The sequence below is a fragment of the Geotrypetes seraphini genome, chromosome 8, assembly GCF_902459505.1.
Source record: "Geotrypetes seraphini chromosome 8, aGeoSer1.1, whole genome shotgun sequence".
NCBI lineage: Eukaryota > Metazoa > Chordata > Amphibia > Gymnophiona > Dermophiidae > Geotrypetes > Geotrypetes seraphini.
This window is the reverse complement of record NC_047091.1, coordinates 174,362,718-174,383,331: the sequence shown is the minus strand read 5'-3', so window position 1 is coordinate 174,383,331 and position 20,614 is coordinate 174,362,718. Positions and strand designations below refer to the sequence as shown.

Sequence of the window (20,614 nt, the reverse complement as noted above, 5' to 3'; positions counted from 1 at the left end):
CCATCTCAGTGCGATTGCTGCTTTTCATCAGCCTCTTGATGGGAAACCTCTGTCTGCACATCTTCTGGTTTCCCGCTTTATGAAAGGTCTTTTTAATGTTCATCCACCGCTCAAACCACCCCCAGTGGTCTGGGATCTCAATGTTGTCTTGGCTCAATTGATAAGGCTCATCTCAAGTACCTTACTTGGAAAGTGTTTTTCCTGATTGCCCTCATGTCTGCTTGAAGGGTCAGTGAGTTACAAGCTTTGGTTGCGGATCCCCCTTTCACAGTTTTCCACCATGACAAAGTGGTCCTCCATACTCATCCAAAATTCTTACCTAAAGTTGTTTCAGACTTTCACATCAATCAATCTATTGTTCTGCCAGTATTTTTTCCAAAACCTCATTCTCACTCTGGAGAAGTGGCTCTCCATATTTTGGACTGCAAGCATGCCTTGGCTTTCTACTTGCAACACACTCAACCTCACAGAACAGCCACACAACTTTTCATTTCCTTCGATCCAAATAAGTTGGGGCATTCAGTTACGAAGCGCACCATCTCCAACTGGATGGCTGCTTCCATCTCTTTCTGCTATGCTCAGGCTGGTCTCCCTCTGCAGGGTCGAGTCACGGGCCATAGAGTTAGAGCAATGGCGGCGTCTGTAGCTTTCCTCAGATCAACTCCTATTGAGGAAATCTGCAAGGCTGCCACTTGGTCCTCAGTTCATACATTCACCTCTCATTACTGTCTGGATACTTTCTCCAGAAGGGATGGCCATTTTGGCCAATCTGTTTTGCAAAATCTCTCTTCGTAACTTTCCAGCTCTCCCTCCATCCCATTATGCTTAGCTTGGAGGTCACCCACTGTTGAGAATATGCTGCCTGCTTGACCTGGGATAAAGCACAGTTACTTACCGTAACAGATGTTATCCAGGGACAGCAGGCAGATATTCTCACAACCCACCCTCCTCCCCTGGTTGGCTTCTTAGCTAGGTATCTGAACTGAGGTACCTCACAGGAGACGCGCGCTCTAACTCGGGCGGGAAGACACTCGTGCATGCACAGTGCAGCACTCGGAAGCTCTTACAAAGATCTTCAAGCAAGTCTGCTTTCGAGGCTTTCCGCTGCGGGGCTCTGTCGGTGACGTCACCCACTGTTGAAAATATCTGCCTGCTGTCCCTGGATAACAACTGTTACGGTAAGTAACTGTGCTTTTTAAGTCATCACTATAACTTTTCCATGCTCTTTTTTTATTCTCAGTGCCAGATACTGCTCTTTTAACTGGATGCCACTGAGTTTAAGATACCTGGATCTGTATAATTTTCAGTGGAATTTTTAAGGAAAATGTTTTCACTTCATCATTCAGTAGATGAAAAATCATTTTTTATTGCATTGGGTCCAATGATATTGTGTATCAAGCTACCTACTACAACTGAATGTATATTGCTTTGATTAGCTATTGAGCTTGCAGGTTATATCTAAGAAATGTAAGTAAAACCAAAAGATAATTTACTCTTCCTCTTTCCAGGTTCATTGTTTAGACCCTAACATATGGAAAAATGTTGAAGTTGTCCATATTGATATTGCAGACAGAAGTCAAGTAGAACCATCGGTGAGTATACTGTAATGTTTTGTTGCACTTAATGATTGTTCCGTAAATCTCTACGTGCTGTTTTCCATATCCTGTGCCTATTTTATTTGCAAACTGATCAAGAGGAAGATTTAAAAGAATAGAAGTTAGAGGTGAAAGAGTTTTTGCTTGAAGTGAGGCCTGTGTCCTTAATTCTACCATAGTTTTTAATTAAATTTGATCATGTGACTCCCCTTCTAAAGGAAAAGCATTGGTTACCTGTAAATCATAGAATTACATATAAAATAGCATTACTTACACACAAAATTTTAACGAATAAAGCTCCTGCATTCTTAGAAAGGCTTCTAATCCCTTATATTCCTACAAAATCCTTAAGATCGGAAGAGAAATCTCTCCTCTTAGTCCCTTCACTGAGACTCATTTATTCAAGGAGAGACACGATCTTTTCCGTCACGACCCCTCAAATCTGGAATTCGCTCCCAATCAATATAAGGGAAGAAAAATTACTTAGTAAGTTTAAAAGTCTCCTGAAAATCTGGCTTTTTAAGGATGCTTTTAACTGAGTTATGCAAATTTTATATATTCAGAATGTGTGTTAGAGTACTAGTAATGCTGATAGGTGAAAATTGAGCAGGTATCCTTTTCCCCATCCTTTTGTTTCATCACCTCGTCCTTTTTATTTGTTTATAAATTGTATTTAATCCTTTATTTTTTACCTTATGTGTTTGGTTGGTCTAAAGTTGTTTTAACTGTCTGGTTTGATTAATATGTTTTTCTTTTTTACCCCAATTTTATCATTATTTGTAAATCGCATGGAATTACAATTTTGCAATTAAATCAAATTTTTATTAAACTTGAAACTTAAGGAAAAGAATATCCCATGAAGTATCAAAGTTCCTGTTCTTTCAAATGAACAGCTTTATCAGTTAGTGGACAGTGGTCTTTATCATAAAGCCAATTGGAACTGGCTTGAAGCTCTCAATATGTATCCTTTAGAAGAAATATTACATGAATACAGGAGATTCTACCTCCTCAAGGTAGAACAAAAGAGGCGACCTGTGATACTCAATCTGTTTATTCACTGTTAAGACCTGACACGTACGTGTTTCAGCCGTAAGGCCTGCCTCAGGGATCTTGTTTCCAATGGAGTACAATTTATCGCAATGGAGTACAATTTACCTAAAAAGATGGTAATTAAGACACTATTTGTTGCCAGTATAGCGATCAGGCTTCTATCTCACGCATCCACTCAAAGTGAAAGCTTTGAGTGAATGCGTGAGATTGTTGCCAGTATAGCGATCAGGCTTCTAACAGTGTCTTAATTACCATCTTTTTAGATAAGAGACATAAGTGATAAATTGTACTCCATTGGAAACAAGACCCTTGAGGCAGGCCTTAGGGCCGAAACGCATACGTGTCAGGTCTTAACAGTGAATAAACAGATTGAGCATCACAGGTCGCCTCTTTTGTCTTCTTTTTTTCCCTATAGAAGAAAGGCAGGAGAAGAGAGATGAAATAGTCTTTTAAATACCTTTGTGGTATAAATGCATATCAGGCAGAAAGGAAAGGAAGCTCTGAAATGAGAGGCAGTAGGATGAATTCTGAGGAAATATTTCTATATCAAAGTGGTGTGGTAGATGCTTGGAATGACCACCCAGCAGAGGAGATGGAGACTAGAACCATATCCATATTCAAGAGGGAGCAAGCACAGTTGATGCTGCTTCATCATAATTAGGACAAAGAAACTGGGTGTTGCCCCAGGCACTGTCATATTTAGGGTTATACCAGCACTGCTCTTTTTGGAGGGGGGGTCTTGTTCTGCTGCAGTGCCCACACAATAAGTTCAGAGAGAGGTTCTAACTTGTAACATCAGCTGAATTTGATATCAAACTGAGGCCATCGGATAGCTATGTTCTCTGTCGGTCACAGCCGCACTCGCCTTGGCTGCTGTTTCCCGCCAGTGCTGTCCTGTTGATATGGGAGGAAAAGAGAAAGCAGATGTGCACTACGCAGAGGTACACGTGGTGTGATGTGGTTGACAACCAATAGCATGTTTAGTTGTGTGCAAAGATTTTGCAAGCTTCCGTTTTCTGCTGCTTTTCTTGTTGTCATCAACTCACTTGACTGTATCCTGCTTATGAAAAGCTTTGCAGCTACTGCATTAGTTGGAAGTGCATGTAGTGATATGTTCTTGTGCAAGCCTAGCTGACTGTATCTGTGTACATTTTAAACATCTGCAATGTCTTTGTACCATTATGTTTTTGTATAGCTTTATCCCTCATAATTTTCAAGATATGTCCGAAGCAGCAGAGCAAGAAAACGGTGTATAGTGGCCCTCACATGAAGCAAAAAGGCGGAACTTGGCATCAGAGGAAGCAATCTATATTCAGGGAACCAACACGGCCTGTGTTTTTGTGTATTGCCTGTATCGGGAGTCAAATGTTAATCTCAAAAGTATGAAGCTTCCTACACTGAGTTCATACTAGAGCAGAGGTGTCAAAGTCTCTCCTCAAGAGCCGCAATCCAGTTGGGTTTTCAGGATTTCCCCAATGAATATGCATGGGATCTATTTGCATGCACTGCTTTCATTGTATGCTAATAGATTTCATGCATATTCATTGGCGAAATCCTGAAATCCCGACAGAATTGCGGCCCTCGAGGAGGGACTTTAAAACCCCTGCACTAGAGAATGTCAAAAATCATAATCATTCCAGTCCCTGCGGATAACTGTGGGAAACAATTTCCATGTCATTCTTTTTTTTTTTTTTTTTTTTTTAAATTTATAAGTTTTCACATTTACAGATCAAGTAAACACTTGTACAGAAAGTTGGTTAGACAGAACAATTCTCTCAAGGTATAAATCTTAATACCTTGATGGTCCTTAAAAGTAAATAAAATTAAAAGGAGATTAATAATTTCATCTAACACAGCTCAAGTCCTCAACTTAAGATCCAAGATTTTTTATAAGCGAGAAAAGAAGGTAAATTATAATCAGTTAAGAAATATGCTAATCATAGTGCTGAGGTAGGAGATACTTATTAAACTTCTAGAGCACTTATTGTTGTTCCGCCATCTATTCGGGACGTAGCCAAGAAAGCAATTAACTGATAAGGTTAAAAGCATATTTAACTGAACGGTGGCATATAATACACTTAAAAGGATATCTCAGGTAAAAAGTTGCCCCTAACAGAATGACCCCTCGTCTCAAAAGAAGAAATTCTCAACATCGTTTTTGAGTCTCTCTTGAAAGATCAGGATACATTTGAACTCTTAGTCCTAGGAATTCATTTTGTTTATTTTTAAAGAAAAGCCTCAATAACCATCCTTTATCAATCGAAAGAGGTACAGTTAATATCAATGTAGACGGTGTTACCATATCCTTATCAGACGTCTCCAAGATTTCTGATACATTTAACATTGCTTGATCAGTTTTTTTCTGTAGATGAGGCCCATTTTTATTTGAGAGAATGGAGGTAATGTCTCTTCAGAAACTTGTAAAATTTCTACCAGGTATCTCCTAAGCATTTCCCTAGGAGTTACCATTGTCAATCTTGGAAAGTTAATAAGTCTCAAATTATTATTTCTTGAAGCAATCTCAAGCACTTCCAACTTCTTTCTAAGATTAACATTATCCTTAACTAGGGCCTCTTGAACTAAAGTTTTTGAAGCTGTCTGATCTTCTTTTATATCTTTAAGCTCCTTCGTGTGTTGAGTCAACTTGTTCTCTATATAATGGAAATTGGGGCTAATAGTTTTAGCAAAATTAGCCACTAAGTCCCATAGAGATTCCAGAGTCACCTGAGTAGGCTTCTCCCATGTAGGAAATTGTTGTTGAGTTTAAAAATGCTCACCCTGAAGAAAAGTTCCTTGGCTTTGCCTCCGTCTGGTTTGTTCCACCGCCGCTTGCTGACAAAGCCTCCGAATCTTCTGCTGAGTTCCTCTGTTCAGGGAGTTCTGCCTCCATGCTCTCCACCATGCTGTAATCTACCTCAGGAGTAAGCACCGCCCCCAGCTTCGGTGTTACCTCGCTTCCTGGAGAGCTAGTGATTCGTGGCTGCGGGGGTGGGGCTCGTATGTCTGGGCTCAAGGTAGTATCCGGCCCAGGAGGTGCAGAGTCGGTCTCGCTTAACCCCTGTGCCCTCAGCGGGCCAGCTCCAGACAACGGACTTTTAACTCTCTGCATCCGCCGCAAAAGATCTTCATTGTTGCCGAGAGTTGGCACAGCAGAACGCTGCGAGGCACCAGAAGCGCTCTTGCCCCTCCTCTTCGGCATGGTGCAGGAATTGAATCGCAAAAAGCCTCCATAAAGGAAGAAACAAAGAGAAGATCCGAGCAGGAAGGTGCGTACTTCTCAGCACGTCTTAGCAGCAGCCATCTTGGATTCTCCATGCCATTCTTTAAGGAGAGAGGGAAGAATCAGAGTATGAATGGGCCCAGCCACTGACCCTCAAGCCTTGCATTGAAGAATGCTGGTGTAGAAAGACTGAGGTTGAGAGAGACGCTAAAGAACGGGACTTGGGTTTGGCCACTTTTGGAAACAGGATACTGGGCTTAATGGACCTTCAGTCTGTCCCAGTACGGCAGTTCTTAAATTCTTGTGTGAGCCAAGTATAGGATCGTCATTGTGACATCACTGATGAGGCTGGCATTGGTGGAATGAGGCATTATGACATCACAATCTCAGCTCTGGAATGTTGCTACTCTTTCTGCCAGGTACTTGTAGAGAATGACACAGGGACAGAATTTGTCCCTGTCCCCGCAGTTTACCATGGGAAACCATCACCATGTCATTCTTTAAGGAGAGAGGGAAGAATCCGAGTATGAATGGGCTCAGCAAATGACCCTCAAGCCTTTGCATTGATGAATTTTGTCACCATGTCAGTCTCTAGTTCATAATTCCTAGGGAGTTGAAAACAGAGAGCATTATAACTACAGTGAGACCAGCATCTGACAACTGATTCATGATTCAGGCACAACGCTGAAACATAGGCCATACCAGGTTCCTGAATGAAGGTTGCTTTCTCTGATCCTGAGTTCCGCCCTTTTTGTTTCATCTGAGGTCAACTACACTGTTCATTTGCTTGCATTTCTTCGGCGTTTTTGCATCCCTGATCTGTTTTCTGAAGCAGCAGAGCATCCTGACACCAAATTTCACTGGATAGGATTTTAAGTGTATTAAATTTATAGAGCCACATCTATTTTATGAATCAGGCCATTGTGGGTTTTCAGGAAACCCACAATAAATATTCATGAGACAGATTTGCATGTAGTGGAGGCGGTGCTTGCAGATCTCTTCCTTGAATATTTGTTGTGGATATCCTGTAAACCTGACTAGCCGGGGAGCTCCCAAGACACATTTCGGAACCACTGAATTAGGCAGTTTGACTTGTGTGATGGATATTATCTTGGATAAGGCTCTATCGTGTACTCGAGATCTATTTGTGCATTAAAGCTATTGTGTTTAGCTGGGTCCAAATTCCTCGTTGGTGTCTGCTTATTAGTAATCACCTTGGCAAGTGCAAAGCCCAAAATCAAACTGGCCTTAAGATCATCTAAAGTGGTCATCTTAATTCCTTAAATTCTGTCACAACCACGGCCTGCTGCAGAAAACCCTCTTGAACTCATGTCAGGCAAGCAGAGCCAGCTGGCAGGCTATCAAAACATAGGGCTTTGCCTTGTGGATTCCTTCCTGAGGAAATTACTGATGGTCAGAGCTCTGTACGCATTTATTTCCAAAAAGGTTTCAACTCTGTGCACAAAAACTGTGAAATGTATGCAATGAGGAGCTTAGGGTTTATGTGTTCAGTGTTTGCTTACGTTAACTGGATAGGATTTTGAAGAGTAATAAGAAATAACGATTCACTGAGACTTCACCTCCAGTTTAATATCGTTTATCCCAGGACAAGCAGGCAGGTATTCTCACTAGTGGGTGATGTCATCCGACAGAGCCCCGATGCGGACGTCTCACAAGCATACTTGCTTGAAGAAACTTCAGAAGTTTCGAGATGCCTGCACCACGCATGCGCGAGTGCCTTCCCGCCCGATGAGCCGGGCGTGTCTCCTCAGTTCTTTTCTTTCCGCGGAGCTGAGAAGTTTGCTTCAACTCTCTGCGCTGAGTGAACCCGTGTTCTTGCCTTCTAGTGCCGCGGTTTTGAGTTATTTTTCTCTTAATCGTGTGTTTTCATTCTGTCGTTTATTATTTAAAAAAAAAAAAAAAATTTCTTCCGGAGATTCGACCGGGTCGGCCGCGTGGCTCAGGCCCCGCTCCTTCGATCTAGCGGCGGAGCTTTTTCGGCCTATGTCCCGGCCGATTACCGGTTTTAAAAAGTGCATCAAGTGCCAGCGCGCGATTTCGCTGACGGACCCGCATCGACGCTGTCTGCAGTGTCTTGGTCCGGAACATCTTCCGAAATCGTGCCGGCCTTTTGTCGGTTCCCTGAAGCAGTACCAAAACATGGCACGTCGGAACCAGAAAACAGTTTAAGCTAAGTTCCAGTATTTTCTATTACTTTCAAGCAATTTAAAAAGAGATAGTCTCTAGAGCTTGAGTAGCCAGTGAAAAAATAATGAACTATCATGAGTACCGGTGCGTATTCACATTGGGTGGTGAGGCGGAGCATTCAGCCTTCATGTCTCTGAGCAGAGTTCTATTAGACATGCAAATGAATTGAAATTGTGTTGAATTCGTTTTGACTTCAACAACGGAGTGACTTTTCTTATGATTTGCTTACATTAACTGGCAGCAATGACTTGAACTTTCTTGCTCATACCCTTGCCATTAGTAGTGTTGTGTCAGGTAGCCTTTCTGAATGCTTACATTACGTTTTACATGTTTAAGTAATATGCACCACCGATGAAATGCTAAGGAATCCTTCATTCCACCATACTGAACAAGTGGTAGGTGTTATCCCTTTCTGCTGGTAGAGGGCGATGGAGATATTGATCATTGCTAGTGAACTCAGAGAAAAGCTCCAGGGTTTTTTCTACCTCCAGCAGAAGGGAAGGTTGTCCAGGCTGTTGCTCGTGGTCCGTTGCCTAGCTCCCAGCAGTATAGGCCTTTGCCTGGCAATTTGACTGAGCCCTAATGCCTGACTCCCAGATTCACAGACTAAACCTGGCCGAGCGCAGAACACTGCTCCGCTGCCTATAGTTCTCATGATTGTGAGCACTGGGTAAGGCTTACGGCTTGGCCTCATGAGGACCTGCCATAGGTAGTGTGGGTCCCTGTCCTCCCCTCTTGTTCCCCTTGCACCTGCTTAGTGTTCCCCTGCAGGTCCAGACAAGCAGATTTGGACTGGGTTTACTTGGTTCAGCTGCTTTACCCTGTTATAGGGAGTTAAGGTGATAATTACCCAAAAAAATAAAAGTGGTTTTTACAGCCTTTAGAGAGACAGCCCACGTAGAGGAGCAAGCAAGGGGTCAGTGGGGATTCTCAGGCTATGGTTGCTCTGTGTGGACAAGCAGATCGCAGTAGTTTAGCTATGTAGTCAGGCAGGTCAGCCAGCAGGTGCTGCATGACCTCTAGGGTACAGCTGCCAGTCATGTCAGACTTTGGTAAGAGTGCTTTCATGTCTTTGGAGACTCCCTCCTCAGAGACCTGCAGTCCCTTTTGGCTTTTGGTGGGAACTGCAGGCAATATTTCTCCTTCTGCACATCCCTCATTGGGGATTGAGACTAGGTTCTACTGGCAAGCCCATCCTCTCCCCCCTCCCTCACTGAATGCCAAATTACCCTAGGGCAGGGGTAGGCAATTCCGGTCCTCGAGAGCCGGAGCCAGGTCAAGTTTTCAGGGTATCCACAATGAATATGTATGAGATGGATTTGTATGCACTGCCTCCTTGAGATGCAAATCTATCTCATGCATATTTATTGTGGATATCCTGAAAACCTGACCTGGCTCCGGCTCTCGAGGATTGGAATTGCCTACCCCTGCCCTAGGGGGACCAGGTGCTCACATAGGTTCTGTTGGGGTAAACTCCACTTTTAAAATTATGGAATGCCTTTCAGTCCTTCTTTTACTCCAGGATTATTTTTAGTTCTGAGCCTGCTCCCCCTCCTCACAAAGCAGAGTTTGTGGTGGTCCCATGGGTGCAAATCTCATTTGGTGAGCTCTCTGGCTGGGCTAGGTGGCATAGGGCTGTTGGTTTTTGATGGGAAGTCTCTTGGTTCATCAACCGTGTGGAGGCACTAGCAGTCTGTTGGTTCTGGTGGAGCTCCCTTCTCTGATTCTGGCAAGGCAGTCCAGGTGGTGGCAGATAATGGTATGGCTATAGTCGCCAAGAGGCAAACAGTAGCCCTGGAGGCTTCAGACCTGTCACTGGACTGAGGTGAATTTGCTAACTTTGTCAGTGGTTCACACTATCGGCAAAGACAGTATTTGTGGGGACTTCTCAGTTGGGGGTTTCCTGTCTCCAGGAAAGTGGAAGTAGGGGAGGTGACTTTTTGGCTCATTCTGGACTGGTGGAGAAAGCTGACCTTCAACCTTTTGACTCCAAGCAGCAATACCAAAGCAGAGTGCTTTTCCAGCAGTTGGTGGGAAATGCCTTGCTGAGGCTAGATGCCCTGGTTCTGCCTGGTTCAGGAAGAAGCCCTTGTATGTCTTCCCTTCGTGATCTCTGATAGGCCAAGCCTTGGAAAAGATTGTGTGCCATCCTCTTCTAGTGTTCTGGATGGTGCAGGCTTGGCCTCACAGGCTGAGGTACATGGGCCTGGTTTGTTGGTGGGTGATCTGATTTCTATTCCCAGGGGTTGTAGATTGCTCAGGCAGAGTCCTATGGGGATAGAGAATCTAGATCCCTTTTGGCTTGCATTTTTTTTTTCTTGCTAGCAAATAGAAAGTTTCATGGTTGCCACCTTACTTAAGGTTTGCAAGTCTTCCACTTTTGAGACCTCTGTTAGGGTTCGCAAGTTCTTGAGAGCCGGTATTCCCAGCTTTTGCTTTCCTCTAGGAAGTTGTAGGTTCCTGGGGTTCTTGGGTTTCTGCAGCAGAGGTTTGACTGGAGGCTGTCACTGGACTCTAAAGGTTCAACTGGCGGTTCTTTCTTGGACTGGATGTGTTACCTGGCACCCAGGTGGGCTTTGGCACAGATGTTTTTTAATTAATTACCTACCAACCAACCACTTATACAGTCAGGTACTTAAGCATTTTCCCCTGACTGTCCCAGTGGGCTCACACACTATCTAATGTACCTGGGGCAATGGGAGATTGTGGCTTGCCCAGGGTCACAAGGAGCAGCATGGAATTTGACCCCATAGCCTCAGGTTGCTGTGTCACTGTGTCTTCCCCTGTTCAGGTTCTGCTTAGGTACATCCAACTTCAGAATAATACAGCCCAGATGCTAAAGAAGGTGAAATTTCAGTAATGCCTGTTAATTTTCTTTCCTTTTAGTTAGGCTGTACTATTCTGAAACCCACCCTCAGAAGACTGCAGCTATGGCACTCTTGGGGTTCTTTTTCCTCTTCAGTGCTGTTTCAAACATATTTTTAAAAAAAAAATCTTTATAGCTTCTGTGGTTGATGGGGCATGAGTGTGCTTTCAAAAAAAGGACCTCCTGCTGCTTTGGCAGAGGCATACTAGAGTTTTTCACCGAGTACAGCTCCTCCGTTACTGGTATGATTAAGTTATGCCTTAAGAGTATATATCCAAGAGTAAAACCATTCAGTGTTGAATCAAGTACTTTGAGTACTTTTTTAAAAGCCAAGTTTATTATTGAGAAATATTTTTAAAAAATCATAGAAGAAACTGAAATGGCATGCTAACTGATCTGTTTGCTAAAGCAGCAGAACAGCCTGACTCCTGAGTGAGTTGATCTGGCTCTGGATTTACCCCCTTTGCTTGCATGATTTCCACATTTTAAAAAAATCTCTATCCTATGACCATTGTAGATCCTTTCTGATTTCCTTGTGATGTACACCTCTGTTAAAATGAAGGGCGGTATATAATAAACATAAGCATTGCATTCCCTAAGGAAAGCAAGTCTGCAAGTGCATGCAGTGGGGTAAACCCAGGAATGGATCAGCCCAGTCAGGTAAATATGGATCTAGCTGACAAGCTTAGTATTTATCAAAACTAGAAATAGCATGCTGTCTCCCATGATCTATGTACCCCGTTCCAAGCAGCTCCACAATGAAACCTTGCTGCCAAAGAAATGGTTTAGGTTATACAAATTTAGTGTTAATGTTTCTAAGTAAGGCTTGATTTACCAGAATCTAAAACAGTTACTTTTAATTTAATATTTTAAAACTTTTTATGAGTCATGATACAAAGGTGCATGCTCTATACTGAGTGCTTTTAATGCTTCTGTAAACTTCCTCCCACCTCCTCCAATGGTCTTTAAGCTGTGAATGATTGAAAAAGGGCCAGGCTGTATTAAATGCTCATAGACCTGGCCCAGCCTCTCCTGTCATGTCATGTGCATTAGGAATTCATGGTGTTAAGGTTTTAAGCCAGGGGTGTCAAAGTCCCTCCTCGAGGGCCGGAATCCAGTCGGGTTTTCTGGATTTCCCCAATGAATATGCATTGAAAGCAGTGCATGCAAATAGATCTCATGCAGATTCATTGGGGAAATCCTGAAAACCCGACTGGATTCTGGCCCTCGAGGACCGACTTTGACACCTGTGTTTTAAGCATATCAAGTATTTCTACTCAGAGCACTTTATCCCTAATGCCTGTAGAAAGTATATTTGCCTAAAGTTCAAATGACGACAAAGGCCGGTAGTCTTAGTTACAACAAAAGAGTTTTCTTCATCAGTGCAGTCATCCCATGTCGGTCTGCATCAGAGGTTCTTAACCTTTCTTCTGTTGACAATGCACATGACAATAATGAATGAAATGCATCAATTTCTGAATACAATTCAAGCTCCTCTTACTGACTTACAAATACCCTCTCTCAGCTGCTCCTCATTATCTCTCTCCACTTCTCTCCCCCCCCCCCCCCATGAGCTCTGCTCAACCTCCTATCTGTGTCCTCCTCTTCCTCTGCCAACTCCAGACTGCATCCTTTATGTCTTGCTGCACAGTTTGCCTGGAACAAATTGCCTGAATCCCTACAGTGAGCTCCATTTATGGCAATGTTCAAGTTAGAAGTTCACCTCTTTTGAGACTGCTTTCAACTACTATTACTACTACTTAATCACTTATATAGCGCAGAAAGGTGTACACAGCGCTGTACATTTTGACATTTATAGACGGTCCCTGCTCAGAAGAGCTTGCAATCTAGCTTAGACAGACAGACATGACATATAGGGTTAAGGATACAGAACCCAAGGTGAGAGGAATTAGGAGTCGAAAGCACTCTCAAAGAGGTGGGTTTTTAACTGGACCTTGAACACTGCCAGAGACTGAGTCTGCCTTAGGGATTCGGGCAGGCTGTTCCAAGCATACGACACAGCGAGGTAGAAGGGACAAAGTCTGGAGTTGGCAGAGGAAGAGAAGGGCACAGATAGGAGGGACTTACTAGCTGAATGGAGCTCATGGAGGTAGGGAGATCATAAGGGGAGATAAGTGAGAGGAAGCCGAGTGAGTGCATTTATAGGTCAGTAAGAGGAGTTTGAATTGTATTTGGAAACGGGTGGTAAGCCAATGAAGTGACTTTAGGAGAGGGGTAATGTAAGTAAAGCGGCTCTCCTGGAATATGAGTCGTGCAGCTGAATTATGGACGGATTGGAGGGGAGCGAGATGGTTAAGCGGAAAGGCCTGAGAGTAGCAAGTTGCAGTAGTCTAAGCGTGAGTTGATGAGGGCGTGGATAAGTGTTTTGGTAGTGTGCTCAGTGAAGAAGGGTCGGATTTCGGCAATATAGAGGAAGAAGTGGCAAGTTTTGGGTTCTGCATCCCCAACCCTCTGTCATGTCTGTCAGTCCGTCCAAGTTAATAATAATAATGACAGTTTATATACCGCAGGACCGTGAAGTTCTGTGCGGTTTACAATGATTAAAGATGCTACAGATTGAGTGGAATAAACAAAGTTCAGGGTTAGTGATTAACAGTTCTGGAGATTAGTTGTTGTGGACTAAGATTATATAGATCAGTTACCTAAATACTTCAAGAAGAGATATGTTTTTAGGTGTTTCCTAAATTCCCCATAAGTAGTAGGCATAAGCAGTTGTTCCACATCTTACCCCATAATGCTGCTTGATGTGAGAAAAGATGTTGATGATGACTTTTAAATGTGCATCCTCTATCGGTGGGGAAACAAAATTCAGATGTCAGCTTCTCTTGTGTTTGTTGGTTGTGAAAGAAAAAAGGTCAGTTATATATTTAGAGGCTAAACCATATAGTACAGGGGTAGGGAACTCCGGTCCTTGAGAGCCGTATTCCAGTCGGGTTTTCAGGATTTCCCCAAATATGCATGAGATCTATTTGCATGCACTGCTTTCAATGCATATTCATTGGAGATATCCTGAAAGCCCGACTGGAATACGGCTCTCGAGGACCGGAGTTCCCTACCCCTGGTATAGTACCTTAAAGCAAAAACATCCAAAGTTGAACTTCACATGCGCCTCCATCGGCAGCCAGTGTAGAAGTCGGTAGGAAGGTGTTACATGATCTAATTTCTTCAACCCCCAAAGTAGCCTGACCGCCACATTTTGTACCAGTTGCAATCGCCGCATATTCTTCTAGGAAACTGCCAAATAGGCGATGTTACAGTAATCAAGTTGGCTCAATATAAGGGATTGTACCAGAATTCTAAATGATGAAACATCAAAGTATGCTCCAATGGACTGAAGCTTCTAGAGCACAGGTGTCAAAGTCGGTCCTCGAGGGCCAGAATCCAGTCGGGTTTTCAGGATTTCCCCAATGAATCTGCATGAGATCTATTTGCATGCACTGCTTTCAATGCATATTCATTGGGGAAATCCAGAAAACCCGACTGGATTACGGCCCTCGAGGAGGGACTTTGACACCCCTGTTCTAGAGGATGAGAAAACTCTTTTTAACCAAGGAGTCCACCTGGTCTTTCATGGTCAGGCTCTGGTCCAATGTTACTCCCAATACTTTCATAGTAGATTGAATAAGATAGCTAAGATTATTGATGCACATTGATGTTTTAGTGTCAAGCGGTTGTGGCGAAGCTACAAAAAATTTTGTTTTTTTAGAATTAAGCTTTAGTCTGAATTCAATCATCCATTGCTCCATCAAATTTAGTACTTCTGTTGCTTTAGGGGTAGCTTCTGAGAGAGAGGTAGGGAAATGGGATGATGATCGTAAAGTCGACTAGGTATCGGGTCAAAAGCGCGCGAGGACAAAGGCACGGCGACAATCGAACGCGGACAACTGAGCGCAGGGCTTAATTGCGCCGAAGAAAGGGCTCTGACGGGGTGGGGGAAAACCCCCCCACTCTATTTAATAGGGATCACGCTGCCTCACACTGCCATGTTGGGGGGTGTGGGGGGTGTAACCCCCCACATTATACTGAAAACTTAACTTTTTTCCTAAAAAACAGGGAAAAAGTTAAGTTTCCAGTATAATGAGGGGGGTTACAACCCCCCACAATGCCAGCGCGATCTCTATTAAGTAAAGTGGGGGGGTTCCCCACCAACAACCCCCGTTGGAGCCCTTTAAAATACGTTTTTTTTTCTTCAGCACGATGAAGTCCTGTGCTCAGTTGTCTGCGCGCCTTTGTCCTCACGCACTTTAGACTATGAACCATTGCTCCATCAAATTTAGGACTTCTGTTGCTTTAGGGGTAGCTTCTAAGAGAGAGGTAGTGAATAGGATAATGATCGTAAAGTCGACTATTTAATGTCAAAATGCACAATGCTGCAAATGCCTTTCAGCACTATAGAAGTGATTACCAGGGTGGAGGAGAGAAATACTCTGCAACATTTTCAGTTGGGGCTAGTGACAGAAGTAGGGGCCACTTAAGGAAATTTCATGTACCATACTTCCTAGTTCTCGGCTCTCACTAGCTTGCTTTAGTTAAGAAAAGCACAAGTGCGCTGTCTGTTTTGGGGTTTTTTTTAAGTTCAAGAAATTTTGTATTGAAATTTATGAGAACAAAAATCATAAACATAAGATGCACAGAAATACATGCCAAATATGATAACCATCTTAATAACAACATAGTAATACAATCGGTACAATGGCAAATCTTTCTAACTCTAATAAGCATCATATGTTAAGTTAGCGCTGTGTTAAATTATGGGCGAGATACCTCTCAGCTGTTGATGACAACATCACTGTGAGAACCACTGGTCTACATCAGTGTTCCCGTTATCTGTGTTTTCTGCCCTCTTTTCCAGCAGTCTGTGTTGGAAGCCAATGTTTCAGATGCCCTTTATAGGAGATCCAGCACTTCTCTCCCTTGCCTTATTTTTCTTTTTTCTCTCTCCCTCTCCCTTGTGGTAGTCAGCATGGTACTAGCTTTTTTGACTTGCTTGAGCCAGCTCCCCACACACCCCTTTTAGCTTGTACAAATCAGCTTTTCACCACAAAATGAACTGTCATCTTTCTGGCTACTCTTGAGTGGAAATCCACTTTCTCCTCCCTGCTTGCTTGAGCTGGCTCCACACTAACCCTCTCCCTTTATACTTGCAGTTGGACTGTGGCTGCTCTAGTTGCAGCAAGTTGCCTTAGTGGCCTCATTTGAAAAACAAAAATCTAATTCTGTAAGAACACATATAGCACATGCTGAAGGTAACTGATGAGGAAAATCTTTGAGCACCATCTTGTGGTGGTATCTTGGCATTGCAGTTTAACTGTTGAAAGTAAACTGATATGACAAGACTATATTTCTGTTCATTATCTTTATTACACAATGCCAACCTCATGAAGTTAAAATATCTAGTATGGTGGCAAATTTTTCAGTGGAATTACAAACACATGCCATTTGGAGACCCATGTTTTTTTTCACTATGCCTTCAGTGTTGACGGTGATCCAGGTAAAATTAATTTAGTTGATATAGGTAGGTGGATCTCATATATTGGCTCTACCTTATGAAATCCCTATAATTCACAGACTAGTATATAAGATACTCCTCATCTTTAAAATCAGATAATCCCACATCTGCCTGTCTGTATTTCATTTTCTATCCTATGCTAGCCATTAGATTATTTATTCCAGTGTCTCTCAAACTGTGTGCTTTTAGCTTAGTGGTGATTCCAGAATTTTACTTTTTAAAAAAAAATTGTCTTCATAAGTACTACAATAGATGACATGTACGTCCCATACGCAAGAGTCTCAATGTTATGAGCGTCTGTGTGTGTAAGGATACAACCGCACAGACATGCATCGTTCTGTGTGACATGATTGGCCTTTGAAAACAAACGGCAAGTAATTTTAGGTTTTTTTTAATGCAGTATTCCTCCTAACTTGAGCAACAAAGCAATCAAGGCTTATCTTTGTGAACCACTAAAAACTTGCAGCAGTGCAATGAAAGATTAAGGAGTCCACAGTGCAGGGGCTTGTCCCCGAGTTGTTGGTTCTTCTACCTTACAAAAAGGTTCTGAGCACTAGCGAAAGTTTTACCTACTGGCTACTCCATCCATCCGCCAGATCTTTTACGACACGACCCGTAAAACAATTTTCGCTGTGATTGCACTCACATTGTGAAACTCTCTCTCTTCTTATACGAGTATGAGGCAAGCAACTAACCTGGCTAAATTTAAAGCAAGCCTAAAAACCTTTCTTTATAAAGATGCATTTGGAGTATGAATCAGGCTCTGAAACTATCTTATTCCCTTTCCAATTTGTTCATTCCCATCCCTTCTCTTTTATCCCAAAAGTATTTCCCTTTTGTATTACGTATCGTCATTTGTGTTGTCTATCTTACCCTATTTTAATCCTTTTTAGATAAATGTTTTTTGTAAACCACTTAGGATTGGTAAGCGGTATAGCAAACCCTAATAAACTTGAAACTAAATTGAAAGTGCCATTAAAAACCAAGTGAAAACAAGTAATTGAGATGGCTTGGGGAAATGCTTCTTTCTGGGATAAGCAGCATACAATCTGTTTTATTACTTGAAATCTAGCTAGGTACTCGGGATCTGGGTTGGCCACTGTTGGAAACAGGATCCTGGGCTTGATGGACTTTCGGTCTGTCCCAGTACGGCAATTCTTATGTTCCTATGTAACTTGGATTTTCAGCTCTGACAGAAATTAAATTAAATAAAGAGGAGGACTACAGATGGTGGATGATGAAATGGGTGTCAGGTCAAAAGCGCGCCAGGACAAAGGCGCGCCCAGACAATTGAGCGCAGCGCGCGCTGTCGCGCTGCTCTAAATTACTGTTTTTAGTGCTCCGACGGGGGGGCGTGGGGGGGAACCCCCCCCCACTTTACTTAATAGACATCGTGCCACGTTGTGGGGGGTTGTAACCCCCCACATTTTACTGAAAACTTCACTTTTTCCCTGTTTTTAGGGAAAAAGTTCAGTTTACAGTAAAATGTGGAGGGTTACAACCCCCCCCAAACCCCCCATAACGCCAGCGCGGTCTATTAAGTAAACTGGGGGGGCTCCCCAACAAAACCCCCCGTCGGAGCACCTAAAAACTGTAATTTAGAGCGGTGCGTCGGCGCGCGCTGCGCTCAATTGTCGGCGCGCGCTTTTGTCTTTCGCGCCGTTGTCTATGAACCATGAAATGTGTTTGCTTGTCAACTAGCGATCCATGTTTTGAGTTAATTTACACTCAAAGCAAGCACATCCCTCGCATTGATTAGCAATTCTATTCTATCTACTTTAGTTTCAACATTGTTACAATTACCCTTACTAGCTTAAAAAACTTTCAATAAATAAACGGTATCGGGTCAAAAGCGCGCCGGGACAAAGGCGCGAGCAGACAATTGAGCGCAGCGCAGAGGCGCACGCTGAAGAAAATTACTGTTTTTTGGGCTCCGACGGTAGAGATCGCGCTGCGTTGTGGGGGTGTTGTGGGGGGGTTGTAACCCCCTACATTTTACTGAAAACTTCACTTTTTCCCTGTTTTTAGGGAAAAAGTTAAGTTTACAGTAAAATGTGGGGGGTTACAACCCCCCAAACCCCCCACAACGCCGGCGCGATCTCTATTAAGTAAACTGGGGGGGCTCCCCAACAAACCCCCCCCTGTCGAAGCCCCTAAAAACAGTAATTTTCTTCGGCTTGCGCTCAGTTGTCGGCGCGCGCCTTTGTCTTCCGCGTTGTTGTCTATGAACCAAATAAACTGTCAAATTTAATTTTTTTTTTTTTTTTTAAATTCTTTATTTGGTTATTTGTTACAATACATTAATAACAAATATTCATGAATGACCACAACAAACTCAATATAGAGAACATAAAAAACTTAGGCAATTATCAACCGTGTCTTAGTCCACATTATCATGGTCGCCAGTACCTTTTTTTAAAAAAAAGGAAAGGAAAGAAAAAAGAATCAAATCCATCAATCTACCATCTAAAGACAGGCAAAATGGCATTTATATTTATATACATCGTCCTCCAAAAATAAAATCAGTAATAGTAACTAAACTTTCAACAAAGGTTTCTGTTTAACAAAGTCTTCTAACTGGACTGGATCATAAAACACATATTTATCACTTCCATACGATATGAGGCATTTGCATGGAAATTTCAAAAAGAAAGTAGCTCCAACTGCCAAAACCTTAGGCTTTAGCTGAAGGAACTGCTTCCTTTTAAACTGAGTTTGTCTAGCGACGTCAGGAAAAATTATCACCCGTTGGCCACAAAACATTTCCTGTTTTTTCGCAAAATACAATTTTAAAATAGCATGTTTTTCCAACTCTGTCTTAAAAGTCACAAGAAGAGTTGCACGTTTATCTATTATATCTTTAGATGATTCTAGAAACTGCGAAACATTCAAACTATCAGGTGACACCATTTTATCCATTTCACCTTCATTTGCCATAACCTTGGAATCTCTCGAGATGTAGTACAAATTATCAACTTCAAAAGCTTCCACATTATTATATTGTAATATCTCTTTCAAATACATTCTCAAGAGTTCCATCGGAGACAGATAATGTGTGATTGGAAAATTTAAAATACGAAGATTTTTAACCTTGATAGAATTTTCCATTTTTTCTAATTTAGAATGCATCACCATACTATCCTTAATATTAGAAACAGCACTAGCTTGTAAAGTACTTACTACTTGATCCAATTTTTCAAACTTAACAGCTGTTTCACCAATTTTACCTTCTTGCTCTTTAACTTTCATTGTTATATCAGTTGAAAATTGACACAAATCCAAAACAGTTTTTTGCAATGATGTCTCTATTCTATTAATGCTAAGCCAAATATCATTTAGAGTGATCACTTTATCCTTAGGGATAACAACTGAGCCTAGCCCAGTACTCATCTGTACTGGAATTAGTTCTTTAGCTTGCCCCAAGGATTGTCCTGAAACCTCCAGTTCAGTCCCGCTGCTGTCCGCTCCAGCCAGCTGAGGGGGTCCTTCGGAGGAGCCTTAATTGCCGGTTCAGCCGGGAGGGAGCCTGTCGTCAGTGCAGCCAGCACTCCTTCAACATCGGGACAGGCAGTCCCGCTGCTGTCCGCTCCAGCCAGCTGAGGGGGTCCTTCGGAGGAGCCTTAACTGCCGGTTCAGCCGGGAGGGAGCCTGTCGTCAGTGCAGCCAGCACTCCTTCAACATCGGGACAGGCAGTCCCGCTGCTGTCCGCTCCAGCCAGCTGAGGGGGTCCTTCGGAGGAGCCTTAATTGCCGGTTCAGCCGGGAGGGAGCCTGTCGTCAGTGCAGCCAGCACTCCTTCAACATCGGGACAGGCAGTCCCGCTGCTGTCCGCTCCAGCCAGCTGAGGGGGTCCTTCGGAGGAGCCTTAACTGCCGGTTCAGCCGGGAGGGAGCCTGTCGTCAGTGCAGCCAGCACTCCTTCAACATCGGGACAGGCAGTCCCGCTGCTGTCCGCTCCAGCCAGCTGAGGGGGTCCTTCGGAGGAGCCTTAATTGCCGGTTCAGCCGGGAGGGAGCCTGTCGTCAGTGCAGCCAGCACTCCTTCAACATCGGGACAGGCAGTCCCGCTGCTGTCCGCTCCAGCCAGCTGAGGGGGTCCTTCGGAGGAGCCTTAATTGCCGGTTCAGCCGGGAGGGAGCCTGTCGTCA

The 20,614-nt window shown here is 43.2% G+C and overlaps 1 protein-coding gene across 3 annotated transcripts in view; it reads left to right on the top strand.

Moving 5' to 3' along the window:
- PITPNB (phosphatidylinositol transfer protein beta) overlaps positions 1–20,614 on the top strand; it is a 184,911-nt gene that overhangs the window by 100,932 nt on the left and 63,365 nt on the right. For all 3 annotated transcript variants that reach the window (XR_004540391.1, XM_033955457.1, XM_033955456.1), the window contains exon 7: positions 1,509–1,592. Coding sequence is in view for 2 of the 3 variants with exons in the window: in XM_033955457.1 (XP_033811348.1) it covers positions 1,509–1,592 (84 nt within the window). In the remaining variant the exon portion in view is untranslated. The remainder of the gene's footprint in view (positions 1–1,508; positions 1,593–20,614) is intronic.